Genomic DNA, 27575 nt, shown 5'->3' with positions numbered 1-27575 from the left:
TATTACTTCAGTCTTAGTCAGAGTTCCTGCTTATGTCATATATCGGTTCATTGCCAATATATACATATGTTAGTCAGACGTTACGAATAGTTTCATTGATAGCTGTAATTGTAATACGCTAGGAAAACATACTTATTGTATATTTATCTGTGTTACGTTCATCTATCTCGATCCTGCTATTTCCTGTCTCTCCTGTCCTGTCTTTGTGAGGCACGCCATCGCCGCAACGCATTGGCTGCCTCATTCCAGTCTGTCTGGTTTTGGACGCTTGCTGTCGCTAAGTAATCGCTAGCTAGCAAGCGTTCATTCTGTCTACCTGTCCTGATCTCCTCAGTCCTGGTTTATGCGCTCAGCGCTACCTTGCGCTGAGACGTTATTACGAAAGTGTTTGTGGCTGTTCAGATCTGCACCGGCTCTGTGCACCACAATCTCCTATTGGAGTCAGTCCTCTCCTCCACTAAACTGGGGATATCCTGATCCCTTGTGCTGGTGTGTGTACCTCCTTCACGTCAGCTTATGTGTTGTATGCTGACTGTGGAGATTACACCCCCAAGCTTAACATTATGATAGCCCCATTACCAATCCCCATTGTGGGGGGGGGTTCCCAGCAAAAATGACACTGTTTGTTATGGTTCCTGTTCCTTTAAGAAATTTGAGAAGCTCAATTCTGAAACAGAAAATGAGTTTTTTTCTGAATGTGCCAGGTTCCTGGCCAATCCTGAGCTCCAGGCTACTCCTGTTTCAACGTGGGCCCCCCAGCTAGTTTATGTTTTATTTAAGGGAAGATTGTTTCAGTGGGCCTACGATGTCTTGGATCATACCAATTTAAAAGAAAGACCACTGGAATTTCTAGCGTTTGTGATCCATAACTGGCTGCGCAAAACCGATTTGCCTAGCCCTTTTGATAAGCTCCTGGCAGCTTGTCAATCAGCTGCTCCTTCTACTGCCTACAAAAATAATCAGCAAGCAGATAATTGTTCTGATAACTTTTCTTCTGCTAAGGCAGCAGGGTCTAAAGCCAAACGTAAACGCTCCAAAAGAAAAGCGTTACAATCAGCGGAGTCGTTGCCCTTGGCGACTGCGCATCAGATCTGTAACGAGACTCCACCATTAGCAGATAATGAAATTCAGTCACCATTCAGGGGAGTCAAATGGACCTATGAAACTACTAATGAACTTTCATTGCTAGCCAGGGAAAATAAAGGTTCTTGTTTAAATGAATTATCTGAATATGATTATGAAGATATATTACAGAGTATTGAACAGATCAATTTATTCGTGCAGCAAGGGAAATTTGCATACACTACAGTTCAATACTTGCTACAGGTATTGGAGATCCTTAGGAATAAGAAATCGGCCAATCACCTGCTAAATAACCCAATGTATGTTTCTGCCACTAACACATTTGCAAACTATGATCAGCTGGAATGCTCAGCTGTTAAATATGCATGGGATCCTCCATTTGAGAAAGGAGAGATGGAAGCTCTGGTGAATGAATGGAAGAAAGATGCAAGTTCATTTTGTCAGTTTTACAGTGCAAAAAGTGAATTAGTATTGAATGCATGCATTAAGTCTGCTTATAACCTAATAAAAACTGGTGTGTGTGGGTATGACTTTGTGGCTCCATTGATCGATGTGTGGAGAATGATTCTGGACGATTTTTATGCAATTCAATCAGTTGATACCAGGGAAGACACACTGTCAAGTGGAGATTGTTCCACTTCCTCAGTTCCTGAGGACTCGCCTGCTTCAGCACCTTTGGCTGATTCAGCGAGTGATTCTGAGCTCCTTTTGTGTGAAATTGAAGTTCCTGTAATTCCACCCTGTACCATGGATAACTCAGTGTTACTTCCCAGTAAGACAGAAATTACTAATACTTCCTTAATCTTGCCCTGCACAAATTTCTCAGCAGAGGACCCAGAGGTCCTGCTGACTTTCGAGTCCAGCTTAGCCAGTACTCATGACTCTTTGTTTAGTGAAACAGACACCAGAAAAATCTTGCCTGTCTCTGCAAACACTTCTGCAGAAATTACCTGTGTTAATAAAGTTCAACTCCTGTCTAATCCAGCAGATGCCAATAGATGCACTACATCAGTTTCCGAGTCCCAGCAATCCTGTCTAGTAAACTCAGAACCCCAGCATCTGAATTTTCCAATTTTACAAATGAATGGTGATTCAGATGCGCAAACATTGTGTCTTGATCTTCCTGTTTCTACACCTCGCTCTAGTTTCGTGAATAGCTCAGAGCATCTGCTATGTGAACCTGAAATCGCAGAATTATTACCTTGTTCAGAAAATTTTCCAATAAATTTGCCCTGTACCATGAATTGTGCAGTAGATCTCTCCAATGAAACTCAGGTCACAGAATCATTATGCTGTCCAGCAGGTGCTTCCATGGTTTTGCCCTGCAATATGGACTGTTCAGTGATCCTGTCCAGTGAAGCTGTGGTCGCAGAGTCTTATGCTTCACCCAGTACTTTGGATACTTTAAACCCTTTAGCAGAGGAGGCTGAAGCACTGCTTACCTCAGTTGGTGTTGCAGTAATATTCACTTGTCTAGCAGCTGTTTTGGAATTACAGTCTGCTCTAATAAAACTTGATGAGTTTCTGCCCAGCGAAGCAGAAGCCATTGAAATATTGTCCTCGTCAGCAAGTGTGTTAGATACCTTGCCCTGTACACAGTCTGATTTAACCAATGTTGTTGAGTCCCTCTCCAGTGTTGTAACAGCCGAGGAACTCCAGCCCTGTCCTCTGAATGTTTCAAAAGTCTTGCCCTGTAACATGGATAATTTTGACTCGCTGGAAAAAATAATAGAAATCTCAGAATTTCAGTCCGGGTTAATGAGTGTTTCTGAAACCCAGCCCTGTATCCTGGAAAATTCTGGTTCTCTGGCCGGTGTGGCAGAAGTTCCAGAGCCCCCTTCCTGTCCAGTGAGTTACTCAGTTTTGCCTAGTTCAGTGGGGATTGCTGCAATATTGACTTGTTTTGCAGCCCTTTATGAGCTCCAGTCCAGTGTATTTGATGAGTCTCTGTCTAGTCCAGAAGAAGCTATGGGAACCCTGTCTAGTTCAGTGCATACATCAGAAGATTTGCCCTGTCTTGTAAATGCCCCTGAACATGATTTGTTAATAACCCTGCTGGAATCAGCGACATCTAAGTCTGATCCTGCAGTTTTTAGTGAGAATCCAGTAACTATGAAGTCTAGTCATGATGAATTTTTTTTGCCCAGTTCTGGTTTCGGTCCTGTCTTGACTGACTTTGAGGTTCGCAGTTCCTTGACATGCCCAGAGGTTTCTCTTGTGCCGGTGTGCCCAGATGTGCTTCGTATGCCAGACTGCCCAGATGTGTCTGTGTTAGCGTGCTCACGTGCTTCCCTAGTGGAGACATGTTCTGATGTTGCCGGTTGGCCTGCATGCCCGGAGATGGTTCTGGTCCCTAAAAGCCCTGATCTTGATGTTTGTCCTTGTGACCCTGACTCTGGAGTTGCCCTGGGTTCCATAGGGGTTCTTGATAGTTCTCCATGTGAGCCTAAGGGGCGTTCTGACCTGTGGGGATCTCTTTGGAGCTTCCAAGTGTTCTGGGAGATCTCTGAGGAAACTTGTCCTGGTACCTTGGACTGGTTCAACGGTGGGTTTTGTGTTGGTAGGGACAGTTCCGGTGGGCATTGCAAAGGCTTTGGCGTTTTTGGACAGTCCTTGGAAGGCGGTGGGTATCGCGCAGAGAGTTTCTTGGGGTTGTTTTCTGGAAGTCGTGGTTCTGATGGGTGTCACACTGAGGCTTGTAGTGCTGACGGGCATGGTTCGGTAGGTTCTGGTTCCAATTGGTCTAGTTTTGGTGAGACTGATTCGGGAATTTGGTTTTGTCGGACGGATCCGACCTTCATGAATTTTCAGTCAGATCAGTTTGCTGGATTTCCCACTTCTGATTTTTTGGTTTGGGTGGTTCAGGAGAAATATGTCAGTTTTCATAGGCGTCCAGAGGCCGCGTTTAAGGGAGGGGGTACTGTTATGATCGCTTCTGCAGCGTTTACTGCTGACTGCACTGGTATTGCAAACCAAGCAGTTCTAATGTCATTACATGCATTTGCTTGCATAGTTTGGTTTGCACTTAAACTAGTTGCTGATTCCATCTGCAGTCGCTCTGAAGTTTATGACAGTTTAATATGCTTTTGTGTAAACAAACATTGTCTGCTGCAGTGGAGGGGCGGTCCCTTTCCTGCAGGCTGCATATCATTGTCTGCCTTTTCCTGCTATCAGCCTGTGATTAATTACCATTCACTTGTGTGGGAATCTGCAGGTCTGCTCCCATTGGATGACCTCAGTATAAAGAACTGCTTCCTGCAATGCCTCATGGGCTATCATAGTCTCAGATTGTATCTGTTACTCTGCTCGTGCCCCACCTCGTTCCTGGTCCGTGTGGACTGCGCTGACTCCTGCGAAGGGGTCAGCGAGTCCTCCTAGTTCTGCTCTTGTTCTAGAAGTTGCTACTTGCTTGTCTTGTGTCATATATTGGTTCATCGCCAATATATACGCATACTTGCGCATTTTGTTATTTTCCTTGTATTCGTGTTACGTTAATATATCAGTGTCGCTGATATATACGTACACGAACTGTTTATTTCCTGTGTTCAGCTAGTCAGTTTTCCAGCACGTTTTGGTAGTTTGCGCGTATCGTGAACACCCGTGCTGAGCTAGTTATCCTGTTCCTGGTCCTGTTTGTGGATTGCGTTCATCTCTGCGAAGAGATAGCGAATCCTTCTGAGTCCTGTTCCCTGTATTACTTCAGTCTTAGTCAGAGTTCCTGCTTATGTCATATATCGGTTCATTGCCAATATATACATATGTTAGTCAGACGTTACGAATAGTTTCATTGATAGCTGTAATTGTAATACGCTAGGAAAACATACTTGTATATTTATCTGTGTTACGTTCATCTATCTCGATCCTGCTATTTCCTGTCTCTCCTGTCCTGTCTTTGTGAGGCACGCCATCGCCGCAACGCATTGGCTGCCTCATTCCAGTCTGTCTGGTTTTGGACGCTTGCTGTCGCTAAGTAATCGCTAGCTAGCAAGCGTTCATTCTGTCTACCTGTCCTGATCTCCTCAGTCCTGGTTTATGCGCTCAGCGCTACCTTGCGCTGAGACGTTATTACGAAAGTGTTTGTGGCTGTTCAGATCTGCACCGGCTCTGTGCACCACAATCTCCTATTGGAGTCAGTCCTCTCCTCCACTAAACTGGGGATATCCTGATCCCTTGTGCTGGTGTGTGTACCTCCTTCACGTCAGCTTATGTGTTGTATGCTGACTGTGGAGATTACACCCCCAAGCTTAACAGTTTCCCTGTGCTACTGGGTATTGCTAGAGGCCCAATGATGTCAACAGCAACCCTTTGGAAGGGCTCCTCTATGATGGGCAAGGGCCTCAGTGGGGCTTTGTCTGTTTCGCCTGCTTTGCCGACCCGCTGACATGCGACACAAGACCGGTAAAAATCGGCAATATCTGTCCCCATGTGGGGCCAATAAAAATTGTGGGCAAGACGGGCTTTGGTCTTGCGGACCCCCAAGTGACCAGCCAGGGGCACCTCATGCGCTATTCTTAATAGCTGCTCCCTGTACCTGTGGGGAACAATCAACTGCCGGTCTGCCTCCTCCACTTCAGACGGCTCAGAGGGAATAACCTCTCTGTACAGTCTGCCTTGCTCCCAGTACACCCTCACTTTGTCGTCCTCAGCCGGTGCCCTGTCCGCCAGACCCCTGAGCTCTTCCAGGCTGCTATCAAGTCGTACAGCCTCAGAGAACTCAGCGCTGTCGGCCACAGGCACCAGGGAGGTGGCAAACAGAGGCCTCTGGGTCCTCAGAGCCAGGCTCTGAAGTGGAAGAGCCCGACCCAGTGACATCAGCCCCTTCAGTGGACAATTCGTCTGCTGCAGCCCGGTGAGCACTGCGGGTAGCCACTGCAGCTGATGGAGCATGCACTGTACATATGTCATTATGCAACACATCACATATTATATCAACATTATCTGTATTCATGGTAACAACGTGTCCCCTTCCAGGCCTGGGCAGTGTAGACTCACTAGGGCTGGCTCCTAGTACACAGTCCTTAGCCCCTGGGGCCCACCAGCACCCCCCACTTGCACAGAGTTATCAAACAGTACCTTGCAAGAGTCCTGAACTTCTGCTGGGGATGCAGGCTCCATGGGGGTTGGAGTAGGTTCATACCGGGCCACTAACCGTCCCAGGTTAGTACCCAACAAAACGTTCGTGGGGATGGCGTCTGTTACCCCCACTTCTTTCATTCCGCTGCCGGCCCCCCAATCCAGGTGGACCAAGGTGGTGGGTATGGCGGGGGTGACACCCCCAACTCCTTTGACAGCCATAGTCTTGCCCGGAATGTACTCCTCCGGGTTCACAAGCTGGGGGTGCACTAGAGTCACCTCTGCTCCAGTGTCTCTCAGACCGGTGGTAACTGTATCCCCAACCGTGACAGGTGGCAGATTCTCGGCATAGCTACCTGCATTCCAGGTGGCATACAACGCATTTCGGGCCCCGCCAGAGTTTGGGGCTTCTTTCTTCCTTTCTGGGCACGTAGCACTGATATGACCCGGTTTGTTACAGGCAAAACATTTCCGAGTGTCAGCGGTGGCTGTTTTACCTCCAGGAGGCTGCGGTGCTTGGCTTCGCTAAGCGCTCGAAAATCAGATGCTCGATTGGACGTGTAGGAATCAGTGACTTTCGCAGCCTCATCCACGGTCTTCGGCTCTCGGTCCCGTACAAACTGCCGGACCTCAACAGGACAAGTGTGGAGGAACTGGTCTTTTATTATCAGTTCCTGCAGGGCATCAAAGGTTTCAACCTCCAGTCCTTTTAACCACTGCTGGAAGGCAGTGCGCAGGTTGCAAGAATGATCCAGGTAACTGTCATTAGGACCACGCTGCACTGTCCTCAAACGTTTGCGATACACCTCTGGCGTGAGGTGGTATCGCGTAATGATGGCTTTCTTAAATGCCTCAAAGTATGCTTCTTCCTCCTGGGGGAGACTCACAAACGCCTCCAGGGCCTTGCCTCTCGGCCCTGGTGTGAGGTATCTTGCACACTGCTCACAGGGCACCCCATACTGACGACAAGTGCTTTCAAACCCCTGTAGGAAAGTGTCTATGTCAGAGTCTTTGTCCATAGCGGAGAACTTATCCAGGGGGATTCTGTGGACTCGCTCACCTTCGCGTTCTGCGGGTCCAGCAGACCGGTTCTGCTGCTGAAGTTTAGACGGCTCCAGCTGGTGTTGACGCTCAGCACTTTCCCTCTCGGCCTGGTGTCGCTGTGCAGCTTCTCTGCCTGTCGATGCAGTAAGATCAGCTTTAGGCGCAGTTCTGGATCAGCCGAACCAAGTAGCTGTAGGTCAGCTTCCAGAGATGTCATCTCCATGTTTGGTGGATCATCCAGGACATCGTCTCCACTCGCATTCTGTGGCGGGAGCGATTCCTCCTCTGGCGTGTCGTGAGCTGCATCCACTGGCGGTGGAGCACGGGTTTGCTCTGCCTCATCATAATCCTCGAGGGCACTAACTGCTTCTTAGTCTGGCTGCTCACCGTCTCGATGCCTTTGTGCTCACACAGGTTGAGTAGTAGTTCTTTGCTTTGCCTTGCATAGCTGGTTGCTTTCTGAGCTATCGTGTTGCAAAATAAAAAGAAAAAGGGAGAGGGGAAGCAAAATACCAAGTGTGTATCCTTGAAAAAAAAAAAAAAAAAAAAAAAAGTATAGATTCTGCACTGAGAAGACTTCTGTAGGCTAGTCGCTTCTAGCAAGCTTCCAGCCTTTAGTACTCAGAATAGCGAGCTAAACTGCGTACTAATGTACTAAATGTTCCCACCACTGCCAGCCAATTATGTCAGGAACCGGCCCGCCTGCGTATACGGTTCCCGACTGCGGGTTTGACTACATCGAGAGGGGAAGCAGCCTTAGTCGAGCTACCACAAGGCTGTGACCCCTCAAACACTTCTCCCTTCCACCACTAGCTGTTGCTAGACAATTCCACTCTGCTGTCGAGTTACTCGCACTGGCGATTTCGTACGTTGGGTCAGCTGCCCGCTTTAGGCCAACGTATGACAAACGCCCCACACACACGCACAATTGCAATCTTACACTATAGTGAAGCAAAACCACTAACAGTCGATACGGTTAGCCACTCCGAGACTTCCCCCTCTGCTGTCGAGCGCAGAAGTGCCGCATTCACACAATGCAATTACAATCTTATACGGTAGTGTTGCTCAATCATACAATCAGGCATGGACTTACACCGTTACACTTCAGCCTCTTCTACTAGGTTATGAGTGTTAGTTTAGTACAGCAGAAGTCAAACTTATTAACTAACAATTTAATATTCCAGGGGAAAAAAAAGAACAATGCAGAAAATAATATATACAAAAGATTTACTAAAACAAAGTTACAAAATAAAAGTTACAAGGATACACAGCAAGACAAGTTTGCATAAAAATAAATCTACCTCCCCGTTTCCTGTTCAACCAGGGACATGCCTGGACGTCTTTCAAAAAATGGTGGAAAGGGACTTAAAGGCAGAAATTTATCCTAAAGCCACCAAAAATCTATCTGATAAGGAAGAAAGGGCATTGAAGTGGTTACGCAAAAGACCTGATCTGCTAATCAAAAGAGCGGATAAAGGAGGGACGATTGTAGTTATGTCCGCAGAGCAATATAGAAATGAGGCCCTGAGGCAGCTGCAGGACAGGAGCATCTACCAACCTCTAATGGGAGACCCCACTATCCGACATCAAAACTCTCAAAGGTCCCTTTTGAAAAAAGGAGTGGATTTGGGGGTACTAACCCCCACGTTGGCCAGTGGACTGTTGCCTACTTATCCGACTAAACCAATTTGGTATCATATTCCAAAGACTCACAAGTCCCGGACTAGTCCTCCGGGTCGGCCCATTGTCTCCGGCATTGGGTCGACAACGGAACGATTGTCCAGGTACTTGGACCACATCCTTAGACCCCTCTTGGAAGGAATTCCTTCGCATCTCTCTGATACAGTGGATGTTCTAAGGGGTCTTGAAGACCTTGATTGGCAAGAGGGCGACCTCCTGGCGACGATTGATGTCGAAAGTCTATACAGCCGCATACCCCACGATTTGGGAGTGCAGGCTGTAAGACTTTTCTTGGACAGGACAGATAAAAGCGAAATCTACAAGACCTTCATTTGCGAATGTCTCATGTTTGTGTTAACACACAATGCCTTTGTTTTTGATAAGAAATGGTACTGGCAGGTATCTGGAACGGCCATGGAACTGGCGGTATCTTGCACCTACGCCAATTTATTTTTGGCGTGGTGGGAGGAACTACATATCCACTCGGCCTGTAATCCTTTTTAACAGCAACTTAGGATGTGGTCCAGGTATGTGGACGACATCCTCGTATTCTGGTCCGGGACTTGTGAGTCTTTTTCCATATTTTTGGAACACATTAATCAAAACAATTGCAATATGGCCTTTACAGCCACCATCAGCCATGACAAGGCCGCTTTCTTGGACCTGGAACTAGAAGTAAAGAACAAAAAATTGATACCAAAGGGATACAGGAAACCTACAGCATCCAACTCCTTACTCCATAGGTCAAGTTTCCACCCCAGACACGTCACCAAAGCGCTACCCTATAGCCAGTTCCTCAGACTTCGTAGAAATAACGCAAGTGATACAGAATTTTGTCACCAGTCTGAGGAGCTGGGATCTAGGCTGGCTGCTAGAGGTTACGAGGAACAATTGATTCAAGAAGCCTTTAAAAGAGCCTACTCTCAGAACAGACAAACTCTCCTCCAAAGGAAGGCAACTAAGAAAGCCAGCGACAGAAGGATCCCTTTTTCCTTTGAATTTAGCACAATGTCAGACGTTATTAAGAAATCAGTAATTAGACATTGGGATATTTTAATGAAAGATGCAAGCCTTAAACCCATGATAGAAGAGGGGCCCCTATTTTCTTTCAAGAGGTCTCCTACCATTGGGTCCTTCATCAGCAGAAGTCAATTCCATTCCCCCGAAGGAAGTAGTTGGCTGCGCAGGGGTCAACCACAGATGCGGACGGTGCAAGTCATGTAAACAAATGGCCATAGGCTCGAACGTACAAATAGGGCCTGATCGATGAAAAGTATGTGCGTTTATTACGTGCAAGACTAAGTTTGTGGTATATGCCCTGTGGTGCCCCTGCGGCAGGTTCTATGTTGGTGAAACCACCAGAACATTGGGGGAAAGATTCCGAGAACACTATAATTCCATAGGCTCCGGAAGAGGTTCCCCCAGGGTAGTGGAACATATGAGGAGTAACCATGAAGGAAACCCGAACAAACTTACCTTTGCTGGCATACTCCAAGTCCCACCCTACTACCAGGGGAGGCGATCGTGAAAAGAAATTAAAACGCAAAGAGGTCCTGTTGATTCTAAGGACCAATGCCATGGGCCTTTTAGGCCTTAATGACTATACTGACCTCTTTTGCTTCCTAGATCCTTGACCTGAAAAGTCTGCATATCATGCCACTACTGTAATTTGTCTTTTCTATGCCCCTCTTTCTAAATGTATGTCCATTATAATTTTTACATTATGTAGCAGTTATCTGTCCAATCAATCCCTCCAATTTCATTGTGGCCTCCTCAAATGGATTGGTTGCCCTGTCAGCCAACCCCATGTCTGGAACTTCATCCCATGGGGTTTGTCTGCGGGACGACCAATTCCATATTGATTTTATATGTTACACCTTTTTACACTAGTATTCACCTAGTTTTTGCACCTTATAATAAACAAATAATGTATTTATTTACACAACACCCCTGCTGCTGAGACGGCATCTCACAGTATCGCAACAGATACTAATTTTTCTCACTGTCACTTTCATCTACTTATATTTCATCCACTATTTTTCACATCTTTCATCTTCTTCTATTTTTCATCACTTTTCTTTCCTGATGCTGTTCTGTAGATGCCTTCTCTTTCCGTGACACAAGATAGTGCTAGACCAGCTCAACTTACATCACAGGCGTGCGAACAAGAGTATGTTACGCTACGCTGATCAATGGATTCAGCGTCTCGCCGCCATTACGTCGGACGCAGCTGACTATGCTATGCGTGTCAGCCGTCTACCAAGTAAGAAGGTTAACACAGGGGCGGAGCAGATAGGCGACACACTTCCGCCATGCGCATTGGGCTACAAATACCGATAGCCCGGCCTCCCCGCTTTGCAGCCTCCGTAGATGCGCAGACGTGCGCGAAACGGCTGTCAGGCTTAACCACCCAGCACCTACCGCACCACCAGGTACCCCACTTTTATCCACCTATTTTTATACATTTACTGTGCAAGCCAGCCATGCTTTTTGTATGTGCTTACATCTTTTAATGCATGAAGCCAAGAATTAAACAGCATTACAGCAGTGCCGGTTTCTTTTGCTTTGCTTACCTTCTCTGCCACTCTGTCTGCATACCAGAGCACGCTCAGCTGACAAGGGGCACCACAAGACTACCTCAGTATGCCTGCTATTCTCCATAGGGCCAACCCGCTTTTCTTCTCCCTGCTCATTGTTGCATAAAAATAAAATGGGACAAACCTTAATTGAACTTTTACCAGCGCAAATGTCCAACCGTGGAGAGACACGAATTTTCAGATTTCCTTGGGATCATCTCTAGCGATGAGCTGCTCTCGGGAGAAGTTTATCTGTGACTGTCCCAGGCTGCTGTTTTATAGCAAAATGTGTGCCCTGGGGCCATCCATGCGATACCATACGGCTGCTATGTTCTGCATATTTCCGTACATATCATCATCATCACGTATATCCTTACAGTCATAAGTAGGGATAACGTTATTTCTGATTAAATAAGGACATAGCTAAACTGTCAAAACTGCTCTGGTCCATAAGTGGGAAACAAGGTCTGGATGCAGGCTTGTGCAGCCGTGCGGCCGCCCGGGGCGCTATTGGGAGGGGGGGCGCTGTAATGGAGGGGGGAGCCGCAGCCGCAGGGAGGGCAGCCGACCTCTCCCTCCCTTCCTCTCCCCAGGCGGCCCTGGAACCTGGGAGGTGAGTAGCTATTTACAGCGCTTCCCTGCGCGCTCACTCTGCAGTCGGAGGGGGGGGGGGGAGCATGGAGGGCGGCCAGGGGAGAGGAAGGGAGGGAAAGGTCGGGCTGCCCTTGCTGCGGATCCTCCCTCCATTATGGGGGGCCCCTACCTACCTCACCTATACTGGGGGGCACCTACCTAATCTAACCTATACTGGGGGCACCTACCTAATTAACCTATACTCTGGGGCAGCTAACTATCTAACCTATACTGGGGGGAAGCTACCTATCTAACCTATACTGGGGGGCAGCTACCTAATCTAACCTATACTGGGGGGGCAGCTACCTAATCTAACCTAACCTATACTGGGGGGCACCTACCTAATCTAACCTATACTGGGGGGGCAGTTATCTAACCTATACTGGGAGCACTTACTTATCTAACCTGTATTGGGGGCACCTACCTATCTAACCTATACTGGGGGCAACTATACTGGCTACCTATACTGGAGGCACCTACCTGGCTAACCTATACTGGGGGGACCTATAGCTGGCTACCTATACTGGGTGGACCTATTCCTGGCTACCTATACTGGGGAGACCTATACTGAGTGCAACTAGACCTGGCTAATCTATACTGCGGGCACCTATACCTGGCTCCGCGCGTGGGGGGCGCAATTTTTACACCCTGGCCCTGGGTGCATTTTAGCCTACAAACTGCACTGTCTGGATGCGAAGTGGTTAAACACAATAAGCTCTGTATGTGACTTTCTAAATAAAACAGGAAAATAAACCTCTTACCGCTCCTCCTCTTCCACAGTTCAGCCACAGGAAGTAGAATTGTAGGAGCAACCAGTGGCATACCTACCACAAGGCTGCAGGTACTCAAAGCCCCGGGTGTAGCTATAGCTAGGGGTGCTGCTTTGGTGCTGTAACTATTGCTCGTTACATTACTCACCTCTCCTGATGCCTGCGTCGACTCCTGTATGGACGGCGGAGGGTAACGATCGGACTTCCGGGTTCTGCGTCTCCTGTTGCTAGGCATGCGTGCACACCTCCTTCCTATAATCCCAGTGGTGGAGGGTGGTACTGCTTCTACCGTGATTGAGAGCCAGGGTATTTAAACCCTGCACTCTTAGTCAGTCACTGTTGCATCTGGTCACAGCCACAGCGTCTCCACACCGTTCTCCTCCCTCAAACAGTTCCAGGATGCCCTCGTGACTTTCCCTATCCAGGATCCCCTATCACTGTTTCCTTTACTGCAGCTCCCTGTCGGGGGTTGTATGTAAATAATAATAACCAAGTGTCAAATTCCCTGGGTACGCCATTGGGAGCTCTTTATTTATAGCAAGAAAGTGTCACAGCTTTATTTAAAACCGTGATGCAATTTGGTTATAGTGACTTGCGCTACATTCATGTCTCATGTCATTTTTGGCTACAGGTCCGCTTTATTAACACTGTGCTGCCAAGAAGGTCTGTGGGAGTTGCCACTGTTTCTGTGGTCCAGGAAAGATGAAATCACAGGGATGATTGAATTGCACTCCATCTACCATGAAACACAATTACTAGTAAACATAGAAGACGCCGGGTCACTATTTCCCATGACATCACAAGCAGGGTGACTCATAATGACGTGACAGGGACCTCTAACCGAAGCAACACTGATATGCAGTCTACACACTGCAAGCAAACATATTGCCTTTATGACTATTAAAGAGGAAATCTACAATGTACGAAATAAAATACCCTTTTATACAGGTCATTGCAGTTGGCCTGTTACATGCTTTGAAAGATTGCTAAAACCACATTTCTTCATGGAAAACACCATATTGCAGATAGATATTAACTAGGTTTTGTTTTATTACACCTTCCGCTGTGTTAACAGTGACAGCTATCCCCAGTAGAGTATTCTTTTGTTTTTAAAGTACAACTGAAGTGAGAAGCATATGGTGGCTGGCATAATTTCCTTTTAAACAATACCAGTTGCCTGGCAGTTCAGTTGGTCTTCGGCTGCATTTGTGTCCTAACCACCCACCTGAAACAATCATGCAGCGTATCCAGTCAGAAACACCTGATTACCACGCTTGTTCAGGGTCTATTGCTAACACTATTAGAAGCAGAGGGTCCATTGAACAGGCAGGTAATCTGCATTGTTTACAAGGAAATAAATATGTCAGCCTCCATATCCCTTCCACTTGTGTCTGCTTTAAAGCAGGATTAAACTCTATCTGTAATAAAATAAAAAATACATTATGTGGCACCCTCCCAATAAATGTACTGTACCTATAGCACTTTTTCCTGTGTCCAAAGCCTGGCGCCATGGTAAATACTTTTCTTCAAATACATATTGGGTGAGCGTCCATCTTGAGTTCCAAAATCACTATCACACCAAAACTGCAAGCATAGGACAAATGCAGAAACATCTACTTCCTCCTACACAGCATAGGTCACTAAAGGACTGCAGATTCAAACTGGTACATACTCCTGAATGTGCAATGCTTATTTATTGGGGTAATTATTTATTTACAGTAGAGTCTCAGCACTGTCGGGGATCGAGGTTACGACCACATCGGGGCCCTTGGGACAGAGGGGGCCCGAAGGGCCCTCCCTCAACTACAGTATTCGCTCTCTATTGGTCCTGTGCTCATAATAATCACTTCTATAGATACTTTTGATAATGGTAATCATTAACAAACCGTTCCCCATCCCCTTCTTGCACCTCTGACACTGCAGTTGCCATTGGCAGGTTTTGCTGCACAGTTTTCAATTGTTATGTATGGAATGCATGGTGCTGGATAAGTGTGTTTTCTGTGGTTGCTTGAGACTCGATGTTAAAAATAGGCCTAGCTAATACAATACTATCAGTGGAGTGGCTAAGGAGCTGTGGGCCCTGATGCAAGTTGTACAATGGGGCCCACCAAGCATTCTATACATAACAACTGATAACGGCGCACCAAAACCTGCCAATGGCAACTACAGTGTCAGAGGTGCAAGAAGGGGATGGGGAACGGTTTGTTAACGATTACCACTATTCAAAGTATCTGTAGAAGTGATTATTATGAGCACAGGACCAATAGAGAGCTAATACTGTAGCTGAGGGAGGGCCCTTCGGGGCCCCCTCTGTCCCAAGGGCCCCGATGTGGTCGTAACCTCTGCAACCCCTATTGCTACGCCCCTGAATACTATACCCCACTCTATACATACCAAGAACTCTGTATTAAATATTAAAATAGTAATTGAAGGCATATTAACCTTGAGTGAGCCTTGGAACACAGTGTTTAAGCACAGATGAGCCTTCAAAAAGCTTAAGAAGTTGGCTTTAACCACTGTAGGTACTACCAGCAATTTGTTTTGGTTGGTTGAGACTTCTGGTTAGTTGAGTTCTGGATAACTGGGGCTCTATTGTACATTTGAATCATCATTTGATATTAAAATCCTAAAAAACTTTTTCCATCCCACTTTAAAGACAACACGAGCCGTTCTTAGAAATAAAAAAAAGCACACTACCTGATCTGAGAGGGTGGCCGGATCAGGTAGTGTCCATTACCACTCTCCCCTCCGGTCCTGTCTTCCGTTTTCTTCTAGTTTCCCTTTAGTGACCCGTGGGTCACAACACTGCTCTGTGTTCTCCTCCGAGTGCAGCACAGGGGGGCTGTTAGCGGAGAGGAGGGCACACAGAGGCATGTCCTTTAGATGGGAACATGCCTGTATCCCTTTTTTTGTATTAGGCGCCTCCGGTACACTTTAAGATGAATATATTGGCTTTGAAGCGGTTATGAAAGTCATCTGTTTCTTCACTCATCTCATAACCAGCGATAAACAGAAGATTAAACAGGAACACAAATTCTCATTTAGGCTAGGCTTACAGTGGGCAGTTGCATAAAGCATGCGTTATAATAAGTGTGAACTGCGATGGAGACTGGACATAGCCTTAATACAAAGAATGCATTCAGCGAGTTAGAATAACGCAATCTGTAACAACGCAGTACCGTGAACAGGCCCCCACTGAATTGTATGGACAGCCAGTTGACATGCAGAAGTATTCTGCACCGCAAGTGACCACTGAACTAGGGGCTTTAATGCTGGGCATACGTGGCTCGATTTTGCCACTTGATCGATTCCCCAGGCAATTCTCTTATATTCCGCTCGTTTTTCTTATCTTTTTCCATTGTGTTCAATGCGGAATCGAGAGGCGAAATGATCGGGCGGGAAATCGGAAGTGTCAGAAATTATCTATCGAGCCATCTAAATGGCTCAAAAACCAACCTTGTATCCCCAGCATAACAGTAACATGAATTTTAAAGAATCCAATCTACCAACATTTTGCCCCATGCAATTCTGAGTAATAAAGACTGGCTCAATGCAAGTCCCCTGTCTACATGCATCGCATAATAGTCAGCAGCGAATTCAAGCATAAAAATAATGCCCTCTATGTCTATGTGGCATGTTAAATTAATACATACACACAATAAGTGTCGCTTGCAGGAATCTGGACCCCATTAGGGCTGAGCTCTCAGAATCCGAGTTTCGAGTTTGGCATCGGAATTTGGCAGTTTCGAGTACACACTCAAAACTCGAAAATTCAGCAGTTCCAAGTACCGAATTTGATTTCAATATGGACAACGTCCACGGTTAATTGTAAAGCCCCCGTACATGCTATCATCACCAAATTTGCCACGTACTGTATATTAAACAGATGAGTAGGAACATGGTTAAAAAAAAAAAAAAAAAAGTATAGTTTTCCAGAAAATCGATTCCAAAGTTTCATAGGAAAAATGTTTTTTTTTAAACTGTGTCAAATGACACTTTGTTGCAGTACAGGGTACCGCATTTCAAGTTCTGAATACATATTGTATACATTTCATGAAAACAGACAGCGTGGGGTCCCCCCTCCCAAGCCTCCTTAACCCCTTTTCCCCCATGCAGGCTGGGATAACCAGAATGCGGAATCACCTACTTTTTCTACTTCTAGTTGTTTTTAATGTCATTTTAAATACCTCTGGGCGCCTTTTTATCCCCCCCTATCTGATATCATTCATGTGTCTTAAGACACCCAGAGGAAAGGACCGGCTATTCAACTAACTGGAGTGTCACTATATGTGGGGTCAGCACTCTTTTCTACAACTGCTTATGCAGAACTGCAATCATCATGAGGTAAGGGAATGTGTGTGTTTTTTCTATTTTTAATAACGCAAATAAAATCCACAGTTGGAAGGTAAAATAATATTCCTACGCGGAGTTCTTCTTTATGTGACATGCATTATTAAAAATATGAAAGCAAAGTAATCTGTTTTTATTTTCCAAAATGCCAAATCTCCCGTTGCTAAGCAACAGTACAGTGACACAGTTACATCGCTAGTTTGGTTGCAGAGACGACATTTGTCCATCAAAATCAACCAATGTATTGTTTATTTAAAAAAAAAAAAAAAAAACATTCAGAATCCTGCTTGCTCTGAGACTATGGTTGATCTAGACTAGAGGAAGGTGAAAATATAAAAAGCGTGGCTCAAATAGTATAAAACAAGCAAAATAATTCCTTCCCGATTCCAGGTGGCAAAAAAACCTCAGTTTACTAATTATTATAAACGTAAGTCATTTTCTTGTTTACATGTAGTCCCCGCTTACGAACACCCAACTTACGAAAGATCTGTCGATACGAACAGCCTGAAATGTGACATTCTGTGGGAACAAAAAATAGTAATTTTTTTTTCTTTTCAAAAAGACCTTGTACTTTTGAGAAAATCTATTTGTAAAAAAAAATAAATAAAAAAAATAAAAGAAAAAAAAATTTCTCGCTGTGTTACAGTGAGGGCACAGAGGTGACACAGTAGGACAGCCAGAGGGGGACACTGAGGGCACAGGGGTGACAGTGAGGGGGACACTGAAGACACACAGGGGCTTTGAACAGGTACAAGAGACAGATGTGACAGTGTTTGGACTTAAAAACGGATTCAGGTTAAGAATGAACATACAGTCCCTAGCTTGTTTGTTAACCAGGGACTACCTTGTACTGTGCTCCTGCTGTAATGCATTGCTCTTTCTAAATTCTGCTAGAATTCGCTTTGGTAGAAAAAACTTTTCAGATTTCCACAGCCTTCACAGTGAAGAATCCTTTCCACAACATTAGATTACCTAATTTCCTATTGCCATGGGGGATGCAATTTAGTCCTAAAGCATAACCATACTTTTAGAAAATAAAGGTAGCTATCGGCTTTTCAATGTGCATCACAGAATATAAAATGTCCCCATGCAAGGATGTCTTGATAGAGAAATCTAGTTACAGGGTCCTAGTGCCCATGACCAATTCATAAAATGTAAACAATAGGGATATCATCTCTATGTAGCTGTCTGTATAGCCAATAGGTAGATGGGATATCTGATGGCAAGGGGTGGGATAATAGTAGTGGATGTCTGTGATATTGGCAGCTGCTTCCTGGTTAGCAGAATCTCTGCCAGAAGCTCCCTCTGACTATTTTTCACAAAAATGTTGTACACTAACCATAACCCATTGCAAGACAAAGCAACAGAGACAAAGAATTAGGTAATAAAAGGTTTATTAAGGAGAGTGAATTGAACATTGGCCTCAAGAATAACATCATTTTACAGGGTTCATGCAGTCAGAACAGAGGAATTGTAGTTTGGATGAATTGTACATCATTAAAGCCCTTGTTTATGTGTACTGCATATATGCACGTTTTGCATTAAAATTTATAATATCTGGCTGCTGGCTTGACTTGTGCCATTTCCTGCAGAGATGACAGTGCAATCTTACTGGAGAGACAGCGGTCCAAACTCCACCCCCGTCACATCATCACCCATGAGTTATTCAGGGGAGAGCTGGTTACAAGGCAGCTACAACCCTCCTTGCTCCTCTCCATTCTGAGGGCTTAAAGCATACCTTAGCTCTCGTAAATTTTAAAAACGGGGGGAGCAAAGCCCACTGCTCCCCTCCATTACCTTCCATTGCCGAGAGCGCTTTGTACATGCGCGTTACATAGTAGTGATGTCATGACTACGTAGTGTGCATGTGCATAGCGCTACTAGCCATGGGATCGTGATCACGGACGTGCATCGCCGGGCAGCACCTGCACAAAGCTCACTGACCTGGAAGTAGCTTCGGGAGGCCTTTACAAGATAATGGAGAGGGACAGAGAAGGGGGGGGGGGGGGGTGGAGCAGTGGGCATGCCATTAAGACTGCTTGCTACACATGCCTGCTACCTCCATTTTTAAAATTTATAAGAGCTAAGGTATCCTTTAAAGAGACACTGAAGCAGACTGAAGATATAATGAATTGGTTGTGTAGTATGGATAATTACTAGATTAGAAGCAAAGATAATATCCTCATATTTTTATTTTCAGTTATATAGTGTTTTTTATAACATCGCATCATTCTCTAACATTTGCAGTTTCCCCTTTACTCAGCATTCTAAATGATTTTTACAGAGCAGACTGTGAACTTTTGACCTGTCCTGAACTGTTCTCTGCAGAAGAAAAAGCCTGACAGCTGAGATAATAAACTTCAGATAACAAAGCTCTCTGCGACTTTCCTGGCAGTCCTGCTGATCTTTCATGCATCAGTAGTGTCTGAATCACACACCGGAAACAAGCATGCAGCAAATCCATTCTAGCTTGTGATATACATGTCAGAAATTAAACCATACCAGGTGTATGGCCGCCCTGTTGATCTATTTGGTTGCAGTAGTGTCTGAATCATACACCTGAAATAAGCATGCATGTTGCTGCAGCTGAAGTCCAACTAGATGAAGTTGAAATTTCAGAGAGAAACCACTTATCTGCATGTTTGTTCAGCGTCTATAGCTACATATTTTAGAGGCAGAGGTTCAGCAGGACAGCCAGGCAACATGTATTCTTTAAAGAGAACCTAAAGTAAAAAAAAAAAAAAAAAAAAAAAAAAAACACGAGATGAACTCACCTGGGGCTTCCCTCAGCCCCCTGCAGACGATCGGTGCCCTTGCAGCTCCGCTCCGATGTCCCAGGACCCGCCGGCGAACACTTCCGGTTTCGCCGTCACCGGCCGACAGGCATGGGAACGCGAGTGATTGTTCGCGTTCCCAGCCTGTATATCGCCCCCTATGCTGCTATTGCGACCTCCTGGCCGCAATAGCAGCATAGGGGGCGATATACAGGCTGGGAACGCGAACAATCACTCGCGTTCCCATGCCTGTCGGCCGGTGACGGCGGAACCGGAAGTGTTCGCCGGCGGGTCCTGGGACATCGGAGCGGAGCTGCGAGGGCACGGATCGTCTGCAGGGGGCTGAGGGAAGCCCTAGGTGAGTTAATCTCGGTTTTTTTTTTTACTTTAGGTTCTCTTTAAAAGGAGATTAATAAGTCACCCTCCACATCCCTCTCACTTCAGTTGTCCTTTAACGCTTTGCAGACAGAACTGCAGCACTATAAGTAGCTGTATCCCCCTGTTCCGGTTAAGTGAGTAGGAAGGATTACATTTTTCATTACACACTGAGCAGGAAGAAACTATAGCTGAAGTGTTGCCACAAATCTCTTTCTGTAGAGGGAGGAGAGGTCAGGTGATCTGCTCTCTGCTGCCTACGGAACTCCCACTCTGATGGCAAGAAGGAACTATAGTAACCAGCCAGGAATTTTTAATAGGTTTATTGCAAAAGGTACAGGCATGCAATGCACAAAGACTTAATTACTAATTAATGCAAATTAACTACCATACGCACTTCTAAGACCCCCTGAATTCAGTACAAGAGGCGCAGTCCCACCAGTTTTCAATGTTCTACACTCCAGAAAATGCAACAGGATAAGGGAGACTTCTACCTGCTTCACAATGAGGTCATAATTGCAAAAACAGAAATATCTCAGGAGATCTCTCTATTGAGTGTCCAAGAGACATGGGGCTATATGCAATTCATTTTTTCTCCTATGTTTTCTCCAAGGTGGTATTTTACACCTTAGCAATACAATGCTTTTGAAGCCACCAGCAAACAAGAAAATACTCAGAATAATTTTGACAGTAGTTTTTCACCAACTTTTTAGTACTTTTTCAGTTGCAGAGTGCTACAAAGTTATTTTAAACAGAAGATGAAAATCTCCCAGGAGAAAACTTTGGAGAAACAATGAATTGCATATGCCCAAGGGCCCATTTGCAATTAACTTTTTTCCAGAGTTTTCTCCTAGGAGATATTTTCAAACTTTTCACTAAAACACTAGCAAGCAAGAAAATACTCAAGATCATTTTGATAGTACAGTACTTTTCCACCTACTTTTTGGTACTTTTTCAATTGCAGAGTGCTGAAAAGTTTTTGTATATACAAGATGAAAACGTTATCCTAGGAGAAAGGTCAGGAGGAAAAGTGAATTGCATGTGGGGTTAAGTATCACATCACCTATGACTGGAATATGAAGAGAACCAGGTTTCAGTTAAATTTGAACTCTGAACAGCTTTTTATTTCAAACTTTGTGGCCAGCTTCCCAGTATTTCTGTGGCCACAGATCTCCATTACAAGACTCCTACCAAACGTGAAATGAGAAAGATGTGGAGGTCAACATATTTATTTCGTTTTAAACAATACCAGTTGCCTGGCAGTCCTGAGGATTTTTCTGGCATCAATAGTGTCGGAAACTCACACCTGGAACAAGCATGATGAAAATCCAGTAAGATTTCAGTCAAATATCTGATTTGCATGCTAGTTCAGGGTCTATGGTTAAAGATATTAGAGGAAGAGAATCAGTAGGGCAGCCTGGCAATCTGCATTGTTTAAAAGGAAATAAACATGGTAGCCTCCATATCCCTCTCACTTCAGGTGTCCTGTTAGCAAAGTTTCTGTCTGGAAGGTTCCACAATTCTCTACATGTTCCGACTCTATATTTCCCCATCCACTGCTGCATTTTCCCCTCAGCCCCATTCACAATATATGTAAACAAATTGGGCTGGGCAAGCAGACTAACAGGAGACAATGGGTGAAAATAAGGAGTAATAAAAAAAAAAAAAAAAAAAAAAATCACACAGGAGTGACAATCTAAAACATGAATCTAGAGAAACAGTCCTCTGACTTGCCCAGTTTAGGGGCTGTGTGAACAGGAATAAATCCTAGAACACGCATCCAATTTTGATTGGCCAATGACTAACCAATTCTACCACCTCCATGAAGCACGAGGGCCAAAAGATAATATTATGAACAGGCTGTGTAAGGAAGCTCTCCTACTACATGGAAGAGGTTCAATTGGCCAATCATCCATCAATCAAAATGAGAGAGAGAGAGAGAGAGAGAGAGAGAGAGAGAGAGAGAGAGAGAGAGAGAGAGAGAGAGAGAGAGAGAGAGAGAGAGAGAGAGAGAGAGAGAGAGAGAGAGAGAGAGAGAGAGAGAGAGAGAGAGAGAGAGAGAGAGAGAGAGAGAGAGAGAGAGAGAGAGAATGAATGGGCTCTTGTACAGTAACTGGCTAATGGATTTAAGTCTGGCCACATGAATGTAAATCTATCCTATTTCTGTGGCCAGAGATGCACTTTAATCTTTGGATAGCATGGGGATGGTTTAGTGTTTCTTTTAGGTTTGTTGCAGTTGTTGTCTTTGTCCCTGTTGGATAGATTTCCCTTACTTCCAACCAAAACAAGACATTCCCATGAGAGTGTAGAGAATTACAAATTACAAGTATCACAGGAATAGCCATACAGGACGAATCTCCCTGTAACTTTCTACTAAGTCTCTATAATAGGAAATAAGGGAGAAAATCCAAAGTTTCTACTGCTTCCTCACACTAAAATGTTAGGGTGGGGTTCCCCTTTAACAATGCACTGAACAACTATCCACAACAACAGCTATCCGGTACACCCAGAGATAGAGTATTTCAGTTAAATGAACAATTAAAACTCTGTTCTTTTATTGATATAAATCAGCAGTGATAGAAAATACATATATTTTTCAAACTGTTCTCCTGCATGCCTCACTGAAAATACAGTGAACTCAAAGCTCTACCCCTAGGCCACTGTGTGAACTGAAATCATTCTGTAATCTCTAGATGGTGATATTACACTGTTAAACTGCAAGCAATACAATGAAGAAGTGAGAGGACCATCAAGAGGTCACTTTATAAACTATATATAAATATTTAGTTATACTGCCACCTAGAGGTCCCAGTGTCAACTCTACACATCTGTGTGGAAAGACAAGGAATTTAGCTGTAACTCAAGTGGCTTTACACAGGGTGGACCTAGCAGTTACTTTATGAGTTTCAAATTTTCTAAACTTACATCGTCACCTAATGCATCACTGTCTGTGTTGCAGTCAGCAATACAGGGGACTGATACCACCACCCAGTGGTCAATGTGTAAATTATATATCTTTGCAAACTCCATAGAGACAAAAAAAATAAAATTTCAAGTAACCTCAGTTTTCTCTGTCTTACTGAAAAATAGATCTCTTTGTAATGACTCTGTATTTATAAAACTATACAACACTAAAATTATCTGTGCTTACGTGTATTTTATTTGTTTTTGGCCATTTCTTACCCGTTTCTAACCGGTTCACCACCTAGATCTCCACCCAATGTATTTCTGTGGATGCTGGGGAGCTAAGTGTGCAGCTAATACTTCACTTGCTGCCACAAGACTCCCAGAAGCATGGCTATGAGGTGCTGGACATTTAAACTAGTAGGGACCATCATTCCCTTAGGGGATTAACAGATTTGCTGCACAACATTCTGGGGTAGGGGCAGAGATGTAGCTTAGATTTGAAGCACCCGTTCACTGCTTAGTTGCAACAGTGGCTCACATTAATATGGATACCTCTCAGATGTCCTGAGAGGGAGACTTACAATGGGGAAATTCTTTATCAAACTCTGGCCAAGGCCCATGTGCACATAATGAAGGCCCACAAATGCTGACCTTCATTGCTGATATAATTGTAATAACCCATTGCCGTAAAGCAGAACTGCAGTGAAAATAAACTTGTCAGTTTAAGGGCTACATTTTTTAAGGATGATTTTCTGAACTTTCTGATGTAAAATCAGCTTGAGTTAGCTACAAAATAAAGAGAAGTAATGACCATTTGAACTTTTCAGCACTAAAATGTTATCTGCAGCATTTTCTTAGCCAGATAAAGTGTTTTGCCTTCTATTTACATTTAAGGACAACAGGCTGAATTCCACCAGCTGTTCCACTGGCTCAATTGCATAGACAACTCTGCTTTTCAACGTGTGCAGTGTATGGAAATAGAAAAAGACTTCAGACACTTTCTTAGCAGGGTTAGTAGTATATGTACCTGTGCTAATCTCCACACACCACGTCATTTCAGATGTACCTTAATTCTGAGTAGAACATCATCAGCTGGGAACTAATCATCAGTCAACCAAAGCAAAGTAGACCATTGATTCTCTAGATCAGAGATTTTAAACTCTACTTTCTCAAGGGCAGAGGTTCGCACACATTTTTGGCACAGCTCAAATTAACTGATGGGACTGTGGTTCATCACGTAGAATACATTTTTCAGTCCACTCTAAATACTGGTTTGGATATGGCCCTTGAAGACTGGAGTTCAACATCTCTGCTCTAAATTAACAACCGTCAGCATCTGGTGTGCTAATGCTTGGACAGGGCTAGCCATAACCATCAATCACAACTGGTATCAAAGCCTTGGGAATAAAAAAAAGTGGATCTACAGGCTGAAGTTAGAATTACCCTGGAGGAAGGAAATATTACACTCGTCTTTCTTTATGGCTCCTTATGTGCCACAGTCTTCATGAATATACAGGTCTCTTATCCTTCAGGGGGTACAGAGAAATGGATGCAACTGCCCCAGACACCTAATGCCTCTTTAATACCTCCTCAGACGATCAACTCTGGTTAATGGAAGTATGGGAAATGTAAGAGGGTAGCAACCTGTTAATTAAACAACTATCATTACCTTCCCATTGTTCATACTACCAGGAGGAGAGGGACTGAAGGTGTACAGAAGGCTATTTAGTGCTCAGACACAGGGTGTATTTAAAGGATAGGGTATGGGGATCATGGGGAAACTCCAAGGGTAGCCATGTTTTTCCCTTCAGGGTTTATTTATTTTTTTAATCATGTCCTACACAGGAAACACCCATAAAGTAACAATTGTCATGCACTGAATTTTAAAGCAGCAGCTTAGGTATATTTTGTATGTGTTTAACATGACATGTTAAATAAATTATGCATTAAAAAGTTGTAAATACAAAAACTAAAACAAAAAAAACCTGCATTTTTTTGCAATGTATAAACACAAAAACCTACTGCAACAATTCATAGACCCTCAATGACATGCAGGTACCTGCTCACTCCCACTCAGCAGAAACTATTCCCCCTTTGAGCAGGGATCACAATTGGAAGAATTACATACATTTGGCAGTGATGCAAACATCGCATGAGAAAACATACATAATGCTTTCCGATGGACGCTTGTGGTGAAGTGTTACAATGTGCGTTCTTCACACACCACATGTAATTCCTATTGCCGACAGTCAGTTCCTGTCAGCTGGCTGAAGTGTGCATAAAATGTTAAGGATCAGACTCAAGAGGGTAGAGTGCTTGCTTCCCCCACCCGCCATCCTTACTGATAGCCCATCATGAGGAGGCAAGGCTTCAGACTGGCTGGGCTAGAGTTCTTGCTTCCCCCACTCACTATCCTTATTGATGGCCTATTATGAGGAGGCAAGGCTTCAGACTGGCTGGGCTAGAGTGCTTGCTTCCCCCACCCGCCATCCTTACTGATAGCCCATCACGAGGAGACAAGGCTTTAGACTGGCTGGGCTAGAGTGCTTGCTTCCCCCACCCGCCATCCTTACTGATATCCCAACAAGAGGAGGCAAGGCTTCAGACTGGCTGGGCTTGAGTGCTTGCTTCCCCCACCCGCCATCCTTACTGATGGCCCATCATGAGGAGGCAAGGCTTCAGACTGGCTGGGCTAGAGTGCTTGCTTCCCCCACTCACTATCCTTATTGATGGCCTATTATGAGGAGGCAAGGCTTAAGACTGGCTGGGCTAGAGTGCTTGCTTCCCCCACCCGCCATCCTTACTGATAGCCCATCACGAGGAGACAAGGCTTTAGACTGGCTGGGCTAGAGTGCTTGCTTCCCCCACCCGCCATCCTTACTGATATCCCAACAAGAGGAGGCAAGGCTTCAGACTGGCTGGGCTTGAGTGCTTGCTTCCCCCACCCGCCATCCTTACTGATAGCCCATCACAAGGAGACAAGGCTTCAGATTGGTTGGGCTGAAGGTTGATAAGGATCTATGAATTGCTGCAATAGATATTTTGTTTTTCTGTCTTGCAAAACAAAACCTTTTCAAGCATAATTAATTTAATATATTAATAGATGGATATAAAAAGATTCCCCACCTGGCCAGGCCTTTAAAAAAAATTGCTCCAGATTTGCTTTATCATCACCCTCATCCTTTACAGTCAGATACTACCCTATGGAGAGGGAGGGCTCTGGATCTCATAGAGCCTTCTGTACTCTCACAGTGTCTGCCCTCCTGTGTACTGTCCTCAGATTAAATGTGCTGCCTCCGCAAGCCCTAAGAAAGCTTTGTAAGCAATCGGGGACAAGAGTGATTCCAAAGCTTTCCCAAGACCCTGAAGCTATATTCAAACAATTGGTCAAATACCAGCAAAGGGGGTGACCGGGCTGGAACGAGGGGACCAAGCAAGGACCGGGCAAGCTCTATAGGATCAAGAGCCCTTCCTCTCCGTAGGCAAGCATGTATCTTTTTTTTTTCCATTTTCACTTCAGTATCGCGAACAATAATTTAGACTGAATTTGCATGAAATCATAAGTTTCCCTATAATCACTGGGTTTTAAGTGACATTTAGGGTAACATCAACTAATAAATGCGATAATGAGTGCAGGCATTTAATATTGCCTATGGATGTATGTGCATCCAGACCTCAACCCAATGATATGACTATATGTGCTTGTGCTGTCCAATACTAAGCCCATCCCTACTCAAACCTTCATTTCTGTGGCAGAGGTGGAAAGACAATAGTTGAAGATATAATGTACTTATATAAGAGTGCTTAAATGTTTTAAAATGGGCCCCAACAAATAAGGTAATACACATTCTACTTAATTTACTCTTTTTACAAGGTAAGTGTATGTCATCTTCAGTATGCACAGATAGACTGCAGTAGTATTGCTATACTGACTATAAACTAGATACAGTCTGAACTGACTGCTAGTTGAAAGATGTATCTTGAAACTGTAACTGTTACTTCTACAGTTGTGAATTGACACTGTACACTAATTCTCCTTCCACTGAAGTGCTTTCAACATTTGCAAACTCTGAATATGGGAGTACATGCATTTGATGACTCTTTTATGTAAAGTAAACAATGGAAGAAAAACACTTGTATTTTATAACAGAAGCAAAATGTGTAATACAAGTATTAAGCCTGGTTCACACTGCAAGAGTGTTTTAAGCGCTAGTGATTTGTTAATGCAATGCTATGGGTGATTTTTACAAAATCACACCACTCAAGTGAGAACACACACATAGCGTTAAATTAGTGAGAGCTTTTAAAAT

The 27575-nt window shown here is 44.5% G+C and overlaps 1 protein-coding gene across 2 annotated transcripts in view; it reads right to left on the bottom strand.

The window, feature by feature from the left end:
- Window positions 1-27575, bottom strand: part of DCP1B (decapping mRNA 1B) — a 131570-nt gene that overhangs the window by 27940 nt on the left and 76055 nt on the right. Inside the window, exon 9 of one of the 2 annotated variants that reach the window (XM_068277226.1) lies at window positions 11454-11568. In XM_068277226.1, coding sequence (XP_068133327.1) covers window positions 11454-11568 — 115 coding nt within the window. The remainder of the gene's footprint in view (window positions 1-11453; window positions 11569-27575) is intronic. The other variant, XM_068277227.1, reaches the window with a different exon arrangement.

Source organism: Hyperolius riggenbachi, chromosome 3 (assembly GCF_040937935.1).
Source record: "Hyperolius riggenbachi isolate aHypRig1 chromosome 3, aHypRig1.pri, whole genome shotgun sequence".
NCBI lineage: Eukaryota > Metazoa > Chordata > Amphibia > Anura > Hyperoliidae > Hyperolius > Hyperolius riggenbachi.
This window is presented reverse-complemented; position numbering and strand designations above follow the sequence as displayed.